General features: G+C 39.2%; 1 protein-coding gene across 4 annotated transcripts in view; it reads left to right on the forward strand.

Moving 5' to 3' along the window:
• The window catches only part of USP47 (ubiquitin specific peptidase 47), a 56,517-nt gene extending 39,299 nt beyond the window's left edge, over nucleotides 1-17,218 (forward strand). For all 4 annotated transcript variants that reach the window (XM_040609751.1, XM_040609749.1, XM_040609750.1 and 1 more), the window contains 12 exons: nucleotides 905-1,112; nucleotides 1,592-1,707; nucleotides 2,681-2,800; nucleotides 4,102-4,879; nucleotides 7,053-7,228; nucleotides 7,403-7,483; nucleotides 8,489-8,604; nucleotides 10,118-10,236; nucleotides 12,281-12,411; nucleotides 14,537-14,584; nucleotides 14,677-14,807; nucleotides 15,813-17,218. In XM_040609751.1, coding sequence (XP_040465685.1) covers nucleotides 905-1,112; nucleotides 1,592-1,707; nucleotides 2,681-2,800; nucleotides 4,102-4,879; nucleotides 7,053-7,228; nucleotides 7,403-7,483; nucleotides 8,489-8,604; nucleotides 10,118-10,236; nucleotides 12,281-12,411; nucleotides 14,537-14,584; nucleotides 14,677-14,807; nucleotides 15,813-15,987 — 2,199 coding nt within the window. In that variant the 3' untranslated portion in view covers nucleotides 15,988-17,218. The remainder of the gene's footprint in view (nucleotides 1-904; nucleotides 1,113-1,591; nucleotides 1,708-2,680; nucleotides 2,801-4,101; nucleotides 4,880-7,052; nucleotides 7,229-7,402; nucleotides 7,484-8,488; nucleotides 8,605-10,117; nucleotides 10,237-12,280; nucleotides 12,412-14,536; nucleotides 14,585-14,676; nucleotides 14,808-15,812) is intronic.
• Nucleotides 17,219-19,132: the final 1,914 nt, after the last annotated feature.

Below are 19,132 nucleotides of genomic sequence, written 5' to 3' on the forward strand. Positions count from 1 at the left end.
TGCATCTTCAGTTTTTAAATTTCGAATGCTGTGGGGTTTCTTGTGTGTTGTTTGTTTGGGGTGGTTGGGGTTTTTTTGGTTTTTTGGGTTTTTTTAAGAGATGGTCTAGTTGGTAATTATTTGACTGAGTTTTCTGTTAATAGCCATCAGATTATTTCTGATTGGAATTACATAGCCTGTCCTTTTAAAAGGCAGTATGATTTTACGTACCCTTATTTTAACATCAGACAGTGAGAGCTCTGTTAGACTCAACCTCAGTAAGTTGAAATCATTCTGAAGATTTACATTTGTATTGCGGTAAAAATGTTGTATTAAATATGTAATAAGAGAAGTCTTTCAAGAAACTTCCTGCATAGTTAATACAGTAACATCAGCGAGCACCGAAGCATCTGTCAATCTTTGCCTTCCACAAACAGGTAGTAGCTGAAGACATCTATTCTTGCTTACCTACTTGTACTCTTTAGTTCTTGCCATATGTGTCTGGCTGGCAGAGTACCAGCAAGGCAGTTACAGCTTTGGAATGTGTTAACATCTCCTTGAGATGCACAGAAGATAATTAGCCCGTGTGGCTTCCTCAGGTCTCTAAGGTGCCGTTTGGTGTAACTGATAAGCAGTGTATTCCTCTGAATATGCTTCTGGGACCTGTCTTCATTCCCTCTTCTCTGTGTTTTGATGCAGGCTTCTCTTCTGTTTTTAAAAACATGTATATATGTTAAATGCGTGTATATATATTTATAATGTATGTGTATGTTTTTTCTAAAACCAAATTGAAATCTGTGAATTCAAAGGATTCCTGGATGTACACGTACAGTGATATTTTTAGCTTACAAAGGGGAAAACTAAACTCACAAGTAATCGATGATTAAATGTTTTGGGGTGGGTTTCTTGTGTGTGCATGATTCAGCTAATGGAGTTAGAAGAGGCTGTTCCTTTGGATTGCTGCCGTCTTGTCAAATATGATGAGTTTCATGACTACTTGGAACGATCTTATGAAGGAGAAGAGGATACACCAATGGGTTTATTACTTGGAGGTGTCAAATCAACGTACATGTTTGACTTACTGTTGGAAACAAGAAGACCTGACCAAATATTCCAGTGCTATAAACCTGGCGGTAAGACACGTAGTTATGTAGAGACAAGGATAGACTAAAATTCTGTATTGCGTGAAGACGTGAAAATAAAATCTGTAAAAACTTGTAAAACATAGAACTTTGTCATGATGTAGGAAAGAAGAAAAACTTTGTACTAAATTTCACAAAGTCAATACTCAGAACTACATACTGTGCTGTGTTGTCAACTTGTTTCTAATTGAAGCAGTTCTAAGGTACTCTAAAATTTGTCAGACTGGAACATTTTTGCCATTTTGGCATTACAGTTAGTCTGGAAATGAAATTCTGAAATTGCACAAATTCATTACTGTGTATGTGGTTTTAGTACAACCCCTTAATGCATCAGACAAGTGTACATGTGTTTTCTTTGCCTGTTAAATTCTCTTTTTCATATATATATGTGTGTGTGTGTGTGTGTATATATATATGTGTGTATATATATATAAAAAAAGTGATTTTGTTTTCTTTTTCCTCTTCCACAGAGGTCATGGTAAAGGTTCATGTAGTTGACCTGAAGACTGAATCTGTTGCTCCGCCAATTAGTGTACGAGCTTATTTGAATCAAACAGTTTCAGAATTTAAACAGCTGATTTCAAAGGTAATTTACAGTTGTTAAGGATTTGTATTACAGTTTCAGTCATTCTGACTGTGAAAATGTATCATAATTTAAATATCTAAAGCAAGTACCTGCACCTTTTGTAGTTCATACTGTGTGTCCTGTCCAGTAGGGTTAGGCTGAGCTCATCTGGCTGCTGCTGCAAGCAGCGATCTGCTTTTTGCTTCCATCCAGAGTTCTGCGCTGGCTTTCGCACAAGCCTAGCCTCTCTCTGGCCATGTTGCTTACTAGCTTACCAAAAAGTTGAACCAGCGCACTGAAGGTCCAGTCAGTGGCACAACTAGCAAACTACTACTGTATAACTGAACCAATACGTAACTTCCCCCATTGGCTTCAGTAATTGAAATTTAACATCCAAAGCTGTCCACGTTCTCCCTACAAGCCCTCCTTTTCTTCCCGGTAGCCACTTCTTATTAAGATACAGATTGATTTTTACATGGTCTCAAACCATGCAAATGTTACTGCTTCCATTGAATTGGAAGAAAAATTTTTACTCAGTTCTGTCTAAAATAGTTCAGTGGTTGGTGTAACTTTGTAGTATTTGTTATGAAATACGATTTCAGTTATTTGAATTCAGTCTAAGTGAACAGTGTGCAAAACTTGATGCTCAAGAATATTTTTTTTATATTCAGTAGTTTCATACCCTAAATAAAAAGACCAATTCCTTTTATTACTGGTCATTAACAATTTACCAGTTCTGTGCAAAGCCAAACCATTTCAGTCTGCTAACCTTTTGGAAAAACTAAAATTTGCTACATATCAAAGGATGGAGGAAAGGAGCAGGGACTGAGCAGGTCTGAGAGGTTTTCCCCCACGTTTCTTTTGTGATTTATAAGTCAATAAGCAAATGTTCTCCTTTCTCTATGAATGATCTTTAAAAATTAAATACTTGTTCCAGTATTTTCAATAATGTATAATGTGCATGTTAACCTTACTGTCAATGTCTTATTTTAAGGCTACCCACCTGCCCGCTGAAACAATGCGGGTAGTGTTAGAACGTTGCTACAATGACTTGCGTCTTCTGAACGTTTCCAGCAAAACGCTGAAAGCTGAAGGCTTTTTTAGAAGCAACAAGGTACATGCTCTGGTTTTTAAATTGTTCGTTTCATGTATTTGTAGACTTTTTTGTGAAAGGTATGTATGTCTGCATAGAATTTGTAATGGATACTTGTCATGTATTTCACTGTCTACTCTGTGGGGGTTTTTAACTAGAAAATACTGTGGTGCGCATGAATACTATATGTGGGAGAGATATATACTATATATGTGATATATCATACATAGTATGTATGAAACCAAGTGCACATAACAAGGTAAAGCAGATTCAGAGTCAGACATCTGGTTGATACTCAGTGGTTCAAATGGTGGTGAGGTTAACAGTCTTGCAATGAAGACTTTTAAGCCAACCCTTCTTAGGGAACAAAGGTTGGCATATGACTGTGGAACCTGCCTAATTGTTTTTTAAACCTTCCAAACAGCTGTGCCTACTCTCAGTATTAAAGTTATTAAAAAAACAAATGTCAAAACTAAGAGCAGGTTTTTGGTGGGTTTTTGTCTTAAATTCAGTAACTTTTACTATGTAAATTCCCCCTAGCCAAACTTATATTGGTTTTCCAAAAAGACTTCTAATAATGTTTCTGTAAGTACTTGTGTAATGCATTCAGAAAAGGAGTAACTTGGTACTTAACATCTGGAACATAACAAAAAAATGCCCTTTTTACTACAGTAGTAATACCACATCTTTAAGCACCTTTTACACGCCTGTCTCTGAAATGTAAGCTCAAGAACACGTTATCCTTCACGAGGGAAGATTAGCGAAGGCTTTGATGGCTTATAGCTGAGCAAAACAATGGCATTGACCTGTTACTCAGTTGCTTCAAGCCCGTTCACGTTGTCACTGCAACACAGTGGCCTTTGACAAAGGGGGGAAAGAAATTCGTTCCCTTGAGGTCTAATTTATGCTATTGCTTACCCATGTATACATTTAAAGATTTCTTATTTAGGATGCTAGAAAATAGACAGGCAACTGTAGCTGTGGGGCGCGTTACTGCTGTAACTACTGTTAGCGTAGAGGTGTAGGGTGCACATGAAGTGATACATTAATCTGCTTCTCAACATAATTGTCTGTTGCAGCTCGTCACTCTGGCTACAGTTCACTTTGATCTTAACATGATTAGTAAAGTAAGGAAAAGTGAAATTGTTATTAAACTGCAGACTCCTGAGTCTGTCCTTTTCTAAACATGTATTTTAATTTTTTTATAAAAAGCGATGGGTTTAGTGACATAATTTCTAATGTGTGCTTAATCCTTTGTGTTTGCTATTGTCACTTTTATTTAAAATAACACTACATGATAAACCTGTTATTTTTGTATTCAGGTATTTATTGAAAGCTCAGAGTCTTCAGATCGTCATGTGGCATATACAGATTCTCATTTATGGAAACTTTTGGATCGTCATGCAAATACAATCAGACTGTATGTTTCACTACCAGAGCAATCACCTGGATCTCAGTTTAGAAGAGCAGTTTATCAGAAGTCTAGTGGAGATTCAGGCAACTTGGATGAAGCCTGTGAAAGAGTTAAAGGACCTGTAGTAAATATGAAATCTGTAGAGGCAATTCTGGAAGAAAGCACTGAAAAACTTAAAAGCCTGTCGCTGCAGCAGCAGCAGGAGGGAGATAATGGAGACAGCAGCAAAAGCACAGAAGCCAGTGATTTTGAAAACATTGAGTCACCTTTAAATGAAATAGACTCTTCAGCTTCAGCAGAAAACAGAGAACTTGAAAACCAAATTCAGATTTCCGATCCAGAAAATCTTCAGTCTGAGGAACGGTCAGATTCAGATGTAAATAACGACAGGAGTACAAGTTCGGTGGACAGTGATATCCTCAGTTCAAGTCATAGCAGTGATACTTTATGCAATGTGGACAATGCCCCAATTCCCTTGGCTAATGGACTTGATTCTCACAGTATCACAAGTAGTAGGCGATCAAAAGCACATCAGGGGAAGAAAGAAACCTGGGACACAGCAGAAGAAGATTCTGGAACAGATAGTGAATACGATGAAAGTGGCAAGAGCAGAGGAGAAGCACAATATATGTACTTTAAGTCGGAACCCTACACTGCAGATGAAGGTTCAGGAGAAGGGCAAAAATGTAGGTGTTCTTTTTTAAGTGCCTTAAAATAATCCAGCTTTTATTTCTATTTAATTCATATGTTGTGTTAAAAAGTCTAGTGACAGTGTTGAAAAACTTGATTGTATTCAAATAAGAGCTAATGGAAGTCCAGAGATGGGATGTGGTGTGGGAATAAGGGACTACATAATTTGAACAGTGTCTTGCTTTTTTGTTTTTAAGAAAATGAAAAGCTATCTCTGGGATACATCCATTTCCTTATATTGAAAGCGTTTGCTGAAGGGCAGGCTGAGGTGTCTTCCAGTGAAAGGAAAATAGTTGTGTCTGCTGATGGTGATTAGTTTACCTCTTTCAGAACGCCGTTATTTACCATGGTTCGCAGAGCAGTAATTCTGTTAACATTTAGATTAACCTGAAGACTTCTAGTCATCTGATTGTAAATAAAATCCACGTGCACTTGATATTGATCATTTAGTCCAGTAGACTTGCTTTCCATTGACTGAGGTACAAATCGGTACAATGAAGTGCATGGCTGACATGAAAATACCTGAACAGTTGAGTGTAAGCGTCTTAAGTAGTATATGAATTGCCATAAAGATAAATCATTTAATCAGTGAACAGTACCTGTTTGATAACCAACAGAAGAATAAATAAAGAATAGCAGGATATAAGATAAATATTTTGAAAGGCAAAGATTTTCCTACCAATCAGGAAATCCTGCTGTACTAATAATGGGTAAAGAGCGAAATTTTTTTTGGTGGTTTTTGGTTGTTTTGTTGTTTGGTTTTTTTGGAACAAACATTTTCATTTTTAAAACCACAGAGAAGTTTAATTTCAGCTACTAAAATTTTAATAAAATTATTCTTTTAGCCTGGGAGGATCTGTCTTTGGGGCTAATCTAGAACTACTTGAATTTTTTCCTGGTTTTTTTTGTAGGACTAGTTGTATGCAGGAGTTATTTGTTTACAGTAATTTTGATGCTTTCATAGTACACTGTGTAAATTATTATCCTGAGGAGAAAGCTTTTATGCATTTTTAGTAGGACATCATGAACGGATTTATAATTCAAATAACTTGTTCAGTTAAATATTCTGAATAACATTTTTTGTTTTAATGAGTCATAACACGATATAATCATACTGTTGTTTGTAGTGTAGTCCAAGTTGCATATATCAAGAAACACAATTTCTAAAGATAAACTATTTACTTTACTTTCCAGAATTTCATACTACTGCAGTGGCTTTTCCTTAATCACAGAATTACTCTATTAAAAAGTCCCTTAATGTAGATTCGAGCGTGCCTTTTGATGTCCTGTGGCTTTCCAGAACACAATTAACGAAACTTTTTAATCCTGAAAGCTAGGAGGAAAAATAAAAAGGTTTGGGTGGCATGTGCCTGGCTAGCCCCAACTCAGAAGCACCTCCTGTCTCTTCCTTGAGGCAAGGAAAACCTGTTGGCGAATTATCTGCAAATGTTCCACCTGATTCTCCATTTATTGTCTACTGAATGGAGAAGGTGCTGCTTTACTCCACTACTTCACTGACTGAGAAATAGGGCCGTTTGGAACTGCTATGTCTTCCAGGAGCATCTGCCCATAAATGTTTAAAATCATAAAGTCATGAAGTGGTTTGGGTTGGAAGGGACCTTAAAGATCATCTTGTTCCAACCGACCTGTCCCAGTGTCTCACCACCCTCACAGTGAAGAATTTCTTCCTAATCCCTAATCTAAACCTGCCCCCTTTCAGCTTAAAGCCATTCCCCCTTGTCCTATCACTACATGCCCTTGTAAAAAGTCCCTCTCCAGCTTTCTTGGAGGCCCCTTTAGGTGCTGGAAGGCGGCTGTAAGGTCTCTCCTCTCCAGGCTGAACAACGCCAGCTCCCCCAGCCCGTCTTCGTGGGAGAGCTGCTCCAGCCCTCTGGGCTCGCTCCAGCAGGTCCATGTCCTTATGTTGGGGGCCCCAGAACTGGACACACGCAGTACTCCAGGGGCAGGGGGGGCACATATAGCAAAGCTCTTAGAGGTTAGAGTAGAGCTTCAGATAAAATGTAAATGTGGCCGTTAACTATAACTCTGACTCTTCAGTTGCGTTTTACTACAAGTGATAACTGTGAATACATGGGAATAATATTCTAGAGTGAGGGTTTTTTTGATAGTGCAGTTTTTCATGCCATTTATTTCTTTATTTTTGCTTAGGGCTGATGGTGCATGTTGATAAAAGAATTACACTGTCTGCCTTCAAGCAACATTTGGAGCCTTTTGTTGGAGTTCCGTCTTCTCACTTCAAAGTCTTTAGAGTCTACGCCAGCAATCAAGAGTTCGAGAGTGTTCGGCTGAATGAGACACTTTCATCATTTTCTGATGACAATAAGGTTATTCAGAAGTTACTTTGAGTCATTAAAAAAGTATTGTTACAATACAGGCAAACTTAAGAACATATTTTACAACTTGCCAAGTGAAATAATTACATTGGTTTTGGTAGTGTGTTAGAAAATATAATTCTGATTTTGGTGTCAGTTCTAACAGATACTCCTTTTTCCTTCTAGATAACTATTAGACTTGGAAGAGCTCTTAAGAAGGGTGAATACAGAGTCAAAGTCTATCAGCTTTTGGTAAATGAGCCAGAGGTAAGGTGTTGAATGTTTCAAGAGTGATTCATGAAAACATTAGTATGTGCCTTGGGCGGAGTTTTTTCTCTGAAATCTTGGGGGGTAAAAAGGAAATCCTCTTTTCTCTGCATTTTCCTTTAAGTTCTCTTGGCTTTAGAAAGGGAACATGAGATTATTTCTGCTTATTTTGTTCCAAGTATACAATTGGAATGTGATCTACGTTATTTCTCTGAAGTGTCTCCACTTCTGCGGTGTAAATAGAGTACAAAAGAAAATAATTGTTTCTTTTTTGTCATGTAGAATTCTTTCCAAATAAGAAACTTGTTCCACTCACGGCTGCAGTTTTCAGTAATATTGTAGTGATATAATTTGTTGCATTTTGTGCACTGCAGACAGTGCTTATCAGAATGGTTAGCTGGAGAACAGTCCTCTTCTGCATAAGACAAGCGTGGAACAAAAATGCCTCCCTTGCAATAATGCAGCTCACATCCTTGTTACATCTTTTGGGACATGAACCTTAATTTCTGATTTTATTTTTTAGACCAAACTGCAGAATACGTATTAGTAATGGATAATGGTAAGAGTCTGAAGCTGAACTGATAAAGCAGGGAATAAAGATAAATTTAAAAGTAACTTCAGTGGAGTCATGGAGTTCTGGTCTATATGACCAGTGAAAGCCAAGAAAGTGGCTTTTTTATTATCATGTGGCTTATTTAATCTAAAAGCTTCTTTCAGATTCTTTAGAATGTTAATGTAATGGTAGCAATTAGTAGCGCAGACACAAGACACCATTTCTGCGGTGGCATTCACAGTACTTGAACGACCTGTCAGAGGGCTGCTACTACACAGATTCGTTAAACCTAATTTTAATCAGTTAATTGCCTACCTTGTTCATGAAAAGCATTCTTCTAATGGTCATTTTGCTAGATGAATGGGACTGATCACAAAACATGAACAGTAGGCAAATATGCTTTCTTCTGTTCAAAAAATTTGTCTTTAACCACTTTCTATGTATGTTCACAGCCATGCAAGTTTCTTCTAGATGCAGTTTTTGCTAAAGGAATGACTGTCCGACAGTCAAAAGAGGAGCTGCTTCCTCAGCTTCGAGAACAGTGTGGCCTAGACTTGACAATTGACAGGTAAAGAGGCTGCAGGCTGTTCAAGTTACTTGAACTAAGTGTTACTTCAAAATGTGGGTTTTCTGCCTCTTGTGGAGAAAGGGGTTTATGAAAGGAGCAGAAGTAAGTTACTGTGGCACTGAAAGACATTGTGAATCCAAACATTAGTTTAGCAGTTCTTGGCTTTCATGTAGGATAATACGGAGAATAATATTGACATGTAATTGCCTGTATGCAACATGTCTATGGCTTTAGATCTGAGAAGTATTTTTCTCTTCTTCAGAAAGGAGAGCGTTAAGGAAATCGGTTCACAAAAAAGCCACCTTCTCTCTAGATCATAGAATCATTTAGGTTGGAAAAGACCTTTGAGATCCTCAAGACCAACTGTTAACCCAGGACTACCAAGTCCATCACTAACCCGTGTCCTCAAGGACCGCATCTACATGTTTTTTAAACGCAGCGGCAGGCCCAGCACAGAAGTAAGATGTCCATGTGGGTGCGGGCCCAGCGCAGGTCACTGCAGCAGCTGCCTTGTGCGTTACCGTGGGGGGCGCGTACAGCACTAAGCCAGTCCCTTTACCCGTCATCTGCTCTCAAGGCTGAGCGCGCTTTGGGGCCTTGATTGCACACCCTCCCTACTGCTGGTTACATCAGTGTGGTATTCACTGTGGAACAGCTGACACTGTATCCACCGGAATTAAGAAAAACCTGTAAGATGTGGTAAGCAAGCTGTAGAGCCTTGGCGTATGCCTCAAATCAAGCTGGAGCAAAACACTGGAGCACAAGTCTTGGCCTTTCTCTGTTGGGAAATGGAGTGGAAACCTAAACCTGAACAAGTTTTTCTCCTTTCCTCACCCTGACTGGGTTCAAGGATTTTTGACTGCCGTGCTTGGGTTATGTTCTCTAGTGCCCTATAGTCATGGGGCATTTCACAAAATTTATGCCTGCTTTTGTGTGTGGAGAAACCACTACAGTTGAAGTTTCATGTGCTTATTTTTCAATCACGTTCTAGGTTTTTGTACCTTTATTTACCTCTGTATCTAAATCAAAGCTCGAGCTTTTGTATTGTGACTGGATTGATGCAGTAGAGCTAAGTACAGCAATCAGACACCAATGCTCTTCTAAACCTCCACCTCTCCCCCTTCCCCCCCCCCCCAAAAAAAAAAAAAGGGGGGGGGGGGAGGGGGGGCGGAGCAGAGCTGCAAAATTTTCAGAAGTGTCTGAAAATATCCTATTTTCTTGTCCCAGGTAGGAAACTGTTTTCTTCCTTTAAATCCCTACACATTTCTTGTACAGAACAGCCATCAAACAGCCGTGTTTTCCTTGTGTTTATGAATGATTTGGCACTAGGAACCAGTGTGGATACCTTGCTGTCAGGACTATTTCAGAATGTTAAAGGAATTCCTGATAAACCGAACCAAACCTTGCATAAATGAGTTGTAGTTCAGTTTTGTCAGAAAATACTCAGTTTTGATCTCTGGCAGTGGTTTTACTAGCAGATAAAAACTTGGTTTTCTTCATGATGTATCTACAGGTTTCGCCTTCGAAAAAAAACCTGGAAGAACCCAGGCACTGTGTTTCTGGATTATCATATCTATGAAGAAGATATCAATATTTCAAGCAATTGGGAGGTCTTCCTAGAAATACTTGATGGTAATGATGCAGTGTCAAGGGAAAGCAAAGATAATGTCAGAGATTTTGGGGGTTTTTATTTAGAAAACACTGGAAATTGTATTTTAGCTTTTTCCTTTTTTTTGAAGACTGTTACTGACGTTTTAATAGCATTTTATTAAAAAAATAGAACAAAAAGAATTAAAAATAATAAAAGCTCTGCATGAAGATGGGGGGATTGTGCAAGCGCAGATTTCCTGTGGCTGCGATGTGCTGAAGGTCTAATTGCAGTGCTCTTTTGTAGGTTTATTGGAAACTTTTGGACATAGTGTAGTACGTAGGCGGCTTTTTGCACATGTCTGTTTCCATTGTACATAAAAGCTGTAGGAATGCCTGTATGTTACACTTTTATTTGTATTTAATTTTTGGACTGGTATTGGTGATGTTTGTAGTTAGCCAAAAAATACGTGTGTATATATATACAGGTAATGGGTATATAATTTGTTTTTAAATCAGCACAGCTGGTCAGACAGCATGCTTGGTTTAAGAAGTCTCATTCAGCTGTTAATCCAGTATTTTGGAGCTGTGTTCAATCCTGGTATTTTATATTTTTAACGAAGTTGTGACATCATAAGTACCAAAATTTGAAATTAACATGGGAAGTTCAGGAGGCCTGTAGATGCCTATAGACATAAGTATCAGCTCACACTTCAGTTAAAACTTCACGGTTTTAAATATTTTTGGGGTTAGTTTTAGATTAATTTCTGTAGCAAGTAGGTTTTGGAGGTACCTCTGTTTAGTTCGCTGCAGCCCACCTAGTTCACAGCCATGCCATATTATAGAGTAGGCTTCCCAGTATTCTGTAATGTTCTGTGTCACTGTCTAGCTCTGCCCCAAAGGTGCTGCTTTAATCCAGTTGTAGAAGATGCAGCTAGATCCCACTATATTCTGTGAAAATTAAGTCTTGTTACTCACTGCTACCAGAGAGGTTTTGGAAGAGTGTAAAGGCAACTGCTTTAAGTCAGTGTTCGTAAGACCTTCCACCATCACCGTGGCTTTCATCTTCTTCACCTAAACACTGAAAAGGTTAGGCAGGTAAATAATCAGCTTAGAATAATTTACAGTCCAGTTTCTTAGCATAGCAGCTTTACATCACATTGTTGCAGACATATTTAAATTGGTTATTCTCTGAAGAAAACTTAGCTAACTGCTTCAGATTGGAAATAAATGCCAGGCAGTGTTAGGTGGCTGTATCTTTATTTCAGACAATAGCTTGGTGTTGAAAGGTGGCACAAACGTAGTCATAGGCAAGACTGTAGAAGGGAGAAGCTTAAACAGTGGTGGTCATTCTGTGCAAATCAAGCATGTAATGGTAGACGTAAATGTTTAAGCCACAAGTTCTGCATGCTAAATTACAGAATTATAGACTGGTTTAAAATAAAAAAAAAAATCAGCCCTTTGATATCACTTCAGATTATCTGATTTTAACCCTAACAGTATTACCTTGTCAGCTAGAGAAAGCTCTGTTACCTGAAACAATTACAAAAAAGCTGGAGGCAGCACGTACTAGAACTCCTCAGGATAGCAGGTGTAAAGCAGGCTTTGGTAACAGGTGTGTAGTTAGTGTGTGAAATCGTGAAGTCAAACATGGAAAGTTTATTTTGTTAGAGGGAGAGAAGTGCATGAATAAAGACCAGATTGCGGAGGAAGGTCTTACACGAGTACAAGATCTGGAGGTGGATAGATACTGTATGTATAACTGAGCTGGGGGTGGTGGAAAAATGTGCCCTAAAGAATAATAAATGGCATGGCTTCTGAGAGATGCTGCCTATGAGAAAGTCCTTGAAAGGAGTTGATAACAAAGAAAAGTTGAACTAAATCTTGGTCCTTTGGTTGTTCCCTCCCTTGCTTTTTTTTTTTTTTTAAATAGTGGACTACTTGCATCACATTTACTGAGTTACTTAGTTTGTGGATGTTTATGTAGTGCAGTCTTCCCTATTTCAGTGTGTTTATGCCATGGAAAATCCTTAATTTTAAATAGGATCTTTTCTGATGGTAATATAATAAATTTCTCTTTCTTTCCTAGGAGTAGAAAAGATGAAATCGATGTCCCAACTTGCTGTTTTATCAAGACGGTGGAGGCCATCAGAGATGAAACTGGATTCTTTCCAGGAAGTAGTACTAGAAAGTAGCAGTGTTGAGGAATTAAAGGAGAAGGTAAAACATGTAACATGATGCAAGTTTCCTATGGTATCTAAGAGCTTTATTGCTGTCCTATGTTGGGAAGCACAGAGATCTCATAGCTACAAAAATCGTGTTGTGTAGTGATTATTTTTCTTCCCAGGAACTGAGAACTTGTCCCATACTATTACCAAAGCCATGTGAATTATTAGCTTTACTTATGAGTTTCATATAACAGTCTGGTATCCAAGTATTTAGCTGAATGCATGCAAAAAAAAGTCATATCTTGAAGTTTAAGAAGCATAATTTTACCTGTGCCCCGTATCCTTGAAAAACACTTATGAAAGACAAGCTAAACTATTTTCACTTTGTTTTTTCAAGCCAGTATTTTGGTGTTCGTAAGTACCAAACCTTTCAGCCTCTTCATACGTGAACTTGAGAGCTGTTGCTCAGGGAGAGTGTAACTGTACCAAGTAGAGTGAACTATATTTTGGGTGGAAAGAAATACAGCTTTGGTGTGTTGGTGGTTTGGGGTTTTTTTTCCTGAAGGCCAGAACCCTCTGACAGGTAAGCAGACGTGTGCCATCCTAGCAGAAATCTAGAGTGGAATTGTGCCTCGTGTTGAGACTGTGTTATTAATTCATGTATCACTGTGTCCCACTCGTAAAGAAATGGTTAGTTCTGTGTGGCAATACGCAGCTGTAAGAAGGCTGCCTTGGGTGTTGAGGCCAGTGAAAATCCTGCTGTGAGTCGAAGTCTGCCAAAATCTTACCTTACTAAAACACTCGGCATGTGTAAGTTAGGGGTTACTTCGTAGGCTGGGAAGAGGAACGTTGTTCGCTCCCATGGGACGTAACAGCCTTGGATGTGCATATATGCAGAGATGAAGCTACAGATGGGTTTCTTGTATTCTTGAGGTAGAAATGAGGTCATGACTACGGGTTCTTGCATGTGGTCTTCAGGATTTCCTCTTCACGTCTATCTGAGGAAGGAGCTCACTGCTCTTGTTGTCTGAAGAATTAACGTGCAGGGAGCAATTTTAGCAGTGTTCTCTGAGAGACTTTTATATTTATACTCCCACCAGTAATAAGAGAAACTTGATTTTGACACGTGTATTAACAGATGTGTTCAGCCAGCTCTTTCAGACACATTTTATGAGCAGACTGTGGGGCTAATACATTTCAGAATTTGTCTGGCTTTTGGTTTATAGTGTTTATAGATTTATATAGATTATGTAGTGTTTATAGATTTATAAATCAGTGTTTATTTATAGTAGTTAGAAAACTACACTGACAGTTAAGTCTTTTCTCACCATCAAGTTTAATTTAAACATGTCTGTTTTAACACTGGATTTGAATGAGGCAAGAATCTTAGAGAGGAGATCCCTTTCAGTTTTTGGAAAATAAGCGGCCGGAGATAAACACAAGTCACAGTTACGTGTCTGCATCGCCACGGAGGTGAGACTGCAGCCTGCACTGGAGTTACGGCGAGGCAGCGGTGCACTGGTGTGCGCCGTGGGACGGCTCAGCGGAGCGGGGGCTCCACCACAGGCACAGCTGGGTGACGCTGTGATGGGCGCTGGGCCTGGGCTGGGCAGCAGCAGTAGGGGACTAGGGGGCGGGTGGTACGTGCTGTGCACCAGGGGCAGCGGCAGGAGCAGCCGGTGGTGCTCGTGTGGGAATTGTGGGGTTGTTACGGTTGGAAGTGCAGGTGTACGGAGATGGGTTGTAGTTGTGCGTGTTTTACGGCTTTGCTTGCTCCCAGGTTGCCTGGATGATGGCTTGCATTTCATACAGGGAGGCTGCTGAGGGACCTGAGGGTTTAACATCAGGCACTTGGTCTCTGTGTATTGGATGTTATTAATTAATTGTTTCTGTGAACTTTATTCTGTCACTCCTTCACTGTTGAGAAGTGTGGTAAAATATTATCTCAGCAAGTGTCACTTGTGACACACGAGTAACTTCAGAAATGTAAGAATTTGTACCTTGTCACTGGAATTTTGTACTAATACTTTGTGGGTCGTTGGAGGACCTTCAAGTATTTTAATTGACTTCTAGATTTGGCAGGTCTGTTGACTACATGATATTGCGTAATGTTGTGAAATAGTATTAAATCTCTATTAATGAAATGAAAAATTAAACCATTTTTCTTCACTTTGCAGCTGAGTGAAATAAGTGGAATACCCTTAGAAAACATAGAATTTGCAAAGGTAAGTATGATTTTGTCTATTTTTATCTCTTAATAGCATGAGTGGGTAATTACGAGTGTTATTTTATTCACAAAGTAATTGCTGCTTTTTAGGGTAGAGGAACGTTTCCATGTGACATTTCCATACTAGAGATTCACCAAGACTTGGACTGGAATCCTAAAGTATCTACATTGAATGTCTGGCCTCTCTACATTTGTGATGATGGTGCAGTAATATTTTATAGGTATGTATTTTATTACGGTATAATAATGAGGAAAAATCTGTGTGTAAGATTTGAGGGGTGATGTGATCAACAGAAGCATAAAAATACTCTCATGCTGTCTTGGAGGAAAGGAAGTTTTAAACATTGAGCTGAAATGTTTGTGCTCCTCAGTTCCCTAAAAACCTATTAATTACGTTTATTTTTGAAGAAAACAAACATCGTGCCCTTTTACTTAGTCCTTCCTCCCAAACCACTGAAAATGATGCTGAATGCAAAACTAGTTGCTAGGCTTGAGTGTATGTCTGGGTTTCACCTCTTAAAATAGAACCATATCCCGTGTGGAGTCCGTGAGAGTCTGGTCATAGGTTTTAGAGAGCAAGGGCTTTATTTTCTGAGTTTCTCTCTTTGAGAAACTAGTACGGCTGCTTTGGAAAAAAGGATGTTACGATGAAAATGTTGTAAATGTGACAAACATTCATCAGCTGGCAGCAGTAGCCTGAAGACCAATGGGCTTTCAGGACTAAGAGCTTGAACGTTGTAAATTCTGCTAAACTTGGTGGGTGTGGCAACCTCAAGATGACATTGCTCACGTTGCTCCTACTCATGGTTACTCGGACCTTGGGGGAAACAGTTGGCTGGTGACGGGCTGGCCTTGAAGCAAATGGTAGGGAAGAGCAGCCGGTAGTTCCTGGTAGGGGCTGGCTGACACGCTGCTTCCAGCTGTGGGCATGTGACCAAGTAAAGAGCAGTGTCACAGCTGGCTGAACAGACTAGGAGTTACCAGGTTAGATGGAGGAGTGTCAGTTTGGTTCTTGCTGCTCGCCCTTGAGTCTGCTCTCGGAATACTGAATGTGTCTGTTAGAAAAGCAGGTTTAGACATTGTTAGTTTCTGGAGGAGAAGAAAATAATCTGTAAGGAGTGTTGTGCTCTGCTGTTTTTTACTAAGCTGCTGCAAGTGAAAAAATTACGGAACTCCAATTATGGTTATTGTATTAATCTGAATTGTAACGTATGCTTACGTTTTAGGGATAAAACTGAAGAATTAATGGAATTAACAGATGAGCAGAGAAATGAACTGATGAAAAAAGAAAGCAGCAGACTCCAGAAGACTGGACACCGGGTAACCTACTCTCCTCGTAAAGAAAAAGCACTAAAAATTTATCTGGATGGAGCACCAAATAAAGAGTTGACTCAAGACTGATACTCGCTATAGCATTTTCCCTGGGGAATTTTTTTTTGTTTTAAATAAAAAGGTTCACTACTACTGTGTAGTGCCGTTACGGCAGGACATTCATTAGGTGTAAAGCGCTGACACCAGCACTGGTTGGGCTGTTACCAACCAGAAGCACAGTGCCCTGTTGGGTCGCTGTTTGACTTGGAATCATGTTGTGCACTATAGTCAAATGTACTGTAAAGCTAAAAGGGATGTGCAAATAAAAGATTAGAACTAAAAAGTGGGCGGGGAGGGGAAACGAGTGGAAATTTTTGAGGACAGTGTGCACATAGTAGCTAGTGAAACTAGCCTCAAACAGGATACTCATAGCTTAATAATAAAAGCTGTGCAAAGGCCATGAAAGAATCCTTTTTTCTGTTTGTTTCACTGATACACGCATTACCTCATCAGAGAGTGAAGTAAATGTCAACACATCGGATGTAGAAAAGCAGCAGCAAAGCATCGAAGAAGAAATGGAAGCGCTGCAAGTGTAAGGTTTTAGAATATTCTTCCATAAGACAGGTAGTCTGAGAGGTGTCTGCAGAAAGCAAGCATCGGTTCATTTTGCAGAAGTGCTGTTGTAAGGTAAACTGGTTTTTAATAGCTTGTGGAAGCCGATGAGCAGCTCTATTTTATTGCGTTCAATGTGTAAATAATATCTGCCCTATCCATTTAACAGAACTGCAGTCCAGCTATTTACCATGGTATTTCTTTTCACATATCAACATTCATTGTGTACATTTGGAAGTATAGTTGCCTATTTAAATTTGTATTCATTTTATGTTTGACAATGCTGGGTACGTTAGGGTTGTATTTCCCGTTGTTAATGAAGTTTTTGTTTTGTTCCGCTACTTTTTGTACATTTTGTTTTTGAGACTATTACAAGTTCGCATCTTCTCCACCCACTGAAAGTCATTTTGTTTTTCCCAGCTATTCCGTAGCTGTGTGTAGTCAAATACTGGGGCAGCCTCTTAACACCTCAACATACAGACTTGGTAGTTCAGGTTGTGGTGCAGAAACTGATGCAGTCAACATGATTTCATTGCAAAGCCTATAGAACAGCCATTTTTTGCTTCGGTCCATAAAGATCAATAGAGAACAATTCTCCGTAGTTTTTGGAAAACCACCTAATTTATAACAATCAAAAGATTTTGGTAAACTTTTTCATGCCAGATGCTGTTTACAACAATGAACATGCCAATAAAACATTTGTTCATTCTGTTGTGTTATTTTAATCATTAAATGCTGTGGGATTTATTTGAAAAATTACGGAATTATTTCATGTAATAGAGACTTTCCCAAGGCAGTGTCAGAACGGTAAGGCAGGCAGGCTGTGCACACACACACCCAGTGTGTGTACATGGTGTTTCAGGAAGGAGTTTGTACTCCCATTTGCTGCTCCTCTTTACCTACGTTTACACCAAACTTTTCTTCAACTGTAAGTTTCCTTTTCCAGAATTGAATTCCTCACCAGTGAAACTTCTGAGCTCCAGATCTGATTGGCAGCGTAGTTCTGCTCCAGAAAGGAAAAAAGATTGTCAGTAACTGAATGTTCAGTTCTTCCTTGCATGCTGACCCACAGCAACCTAAAAATCCAGAGGAATCTGGCAGCTTGAGAACCAGGCACTGCACAGAGGAATTTCCTTGTTCTTCCTTTTTGGTTTGCTCTGTGCTACCTCTTGTCCAACACGGGTGAGGTGGAAGCACAGCGAGTACCAGCCAGCAGGTAGAGTACTTCGTTAAACTGCCATTGCCATATGTCTATAGACCGCTGAAGGATCCTTGGGGGGTTTTGCAAGAGCGAATAAAAGTTACTATAAAATGGGTCATGAATTTTCTCCCAATTCAGACATTTGGAGAGGCAAAAAATAATCTAGAGATGGAATAAGGTGGAGTTAAGAATTCCAAAAACTGCTTGCTCAATCTCTAGCCCTATCTGGGAAACTTCCATTGAGGATAACTTTGAAGAAGTTAATTTTAAACCTGCGAGTTGTGGCAGCAATCTGCATAGAGGACTGAAGGGCATCCTCGTGATGACTTCCTGTGCAATGGTGTGCTTCCTTCTGCGTGCTGCTAGGCTATGTTCTGGGTTGTTCCAGGAGACATTTTTCAGCATCTGCTTTACTTTCTTATCATGTCAAACATCTTTTGAGTTTGGCCATGGGCATTTTAAAGAAACAAAAAGCCTTGAGTCTCTAATTTGCTTAGTTCAGCAGAAATCTTACTGAAATTACTGAAAAAGTGTTGTAAAAATGTTAACACTTTTACCTTTCGGGGATTGAGGCACCAAGAAACTTGAAGGGTAGATAATACCATCTTCATGTAGGACAGTATTTAGGGACCAGTTACTGCTCTCATGAAATGTTTTTTTTTAACAGGAAGATTGCAATGGTACCTAATTTCTACTCTGTATAGATGACCTGTCTCTAAAGCACAGTTATTTTATGAGGGAGAGCAAGGAAAGGTCAATTCGGTGAATTCTCAGAGAGCATGATGTGTGTGCATGTGTTGCTATGTGAATAGGCGGTGGAAATGAATCCTTAAACTAAAAGACCATTCTGATGAAATATCCTTTCTGTTCATAAGGATAATGGTTATTAACATTAATTCTTATACCCAAGGAATTTGCTGGAAAGCTTTCCTACACCAGAAGTGGTGAAAGACTTGCAGGCTATAGTAGCACGGTCTTGTAGCCGCTCTTGTTAGCGGTGCTGCACTGTTCCAAATTTGACAGAAGTGGTGGGTATTATTTGGGAAGAAACTCTATGAAAAGTTACTTGGCTGGAGCCTCATATCATCTTTTGCCCCATGCAGTAACAGGGGGCGTAATCTGGATCCTGAAACCCTATGAATAGTGGAAGAGCCATTGTAGCAAACTGTTGAGACAGCTGGAGCCTGGGGAGTTTGATGAACTGGATGTTACTCTTGCTACTGATTTAAGAAATCAGTGATCAAGATGGTAATGATAACTGCATTTTGTAACACACAGATTTATGTCTATGAAGTGTATTAAAAGCACATATGATTTCTCAAATAATTATCTCTGGATGTAACAGGAGTAGTAGAAGCACAAGTCACTAAATGCTAGAAGCTACTCAGGTTGTCTTACTGCTAGACTGAAGTAATGACCTCA

This window comes from Falco naumanni, chromosome 10 (assembly GCF_017639655.2).
Source record: "Falco naumanni isolate bFalNau1 chromosome 10, bFalNau1.pat, whole genome shotgun sequence".
Classification (NCBI taxonomy): domain Eukaryota; kingdom Metazoa; phylum Chordata; class Aves; order Falconiformes; family Falconidae; genus Falco; species Falco naumanni.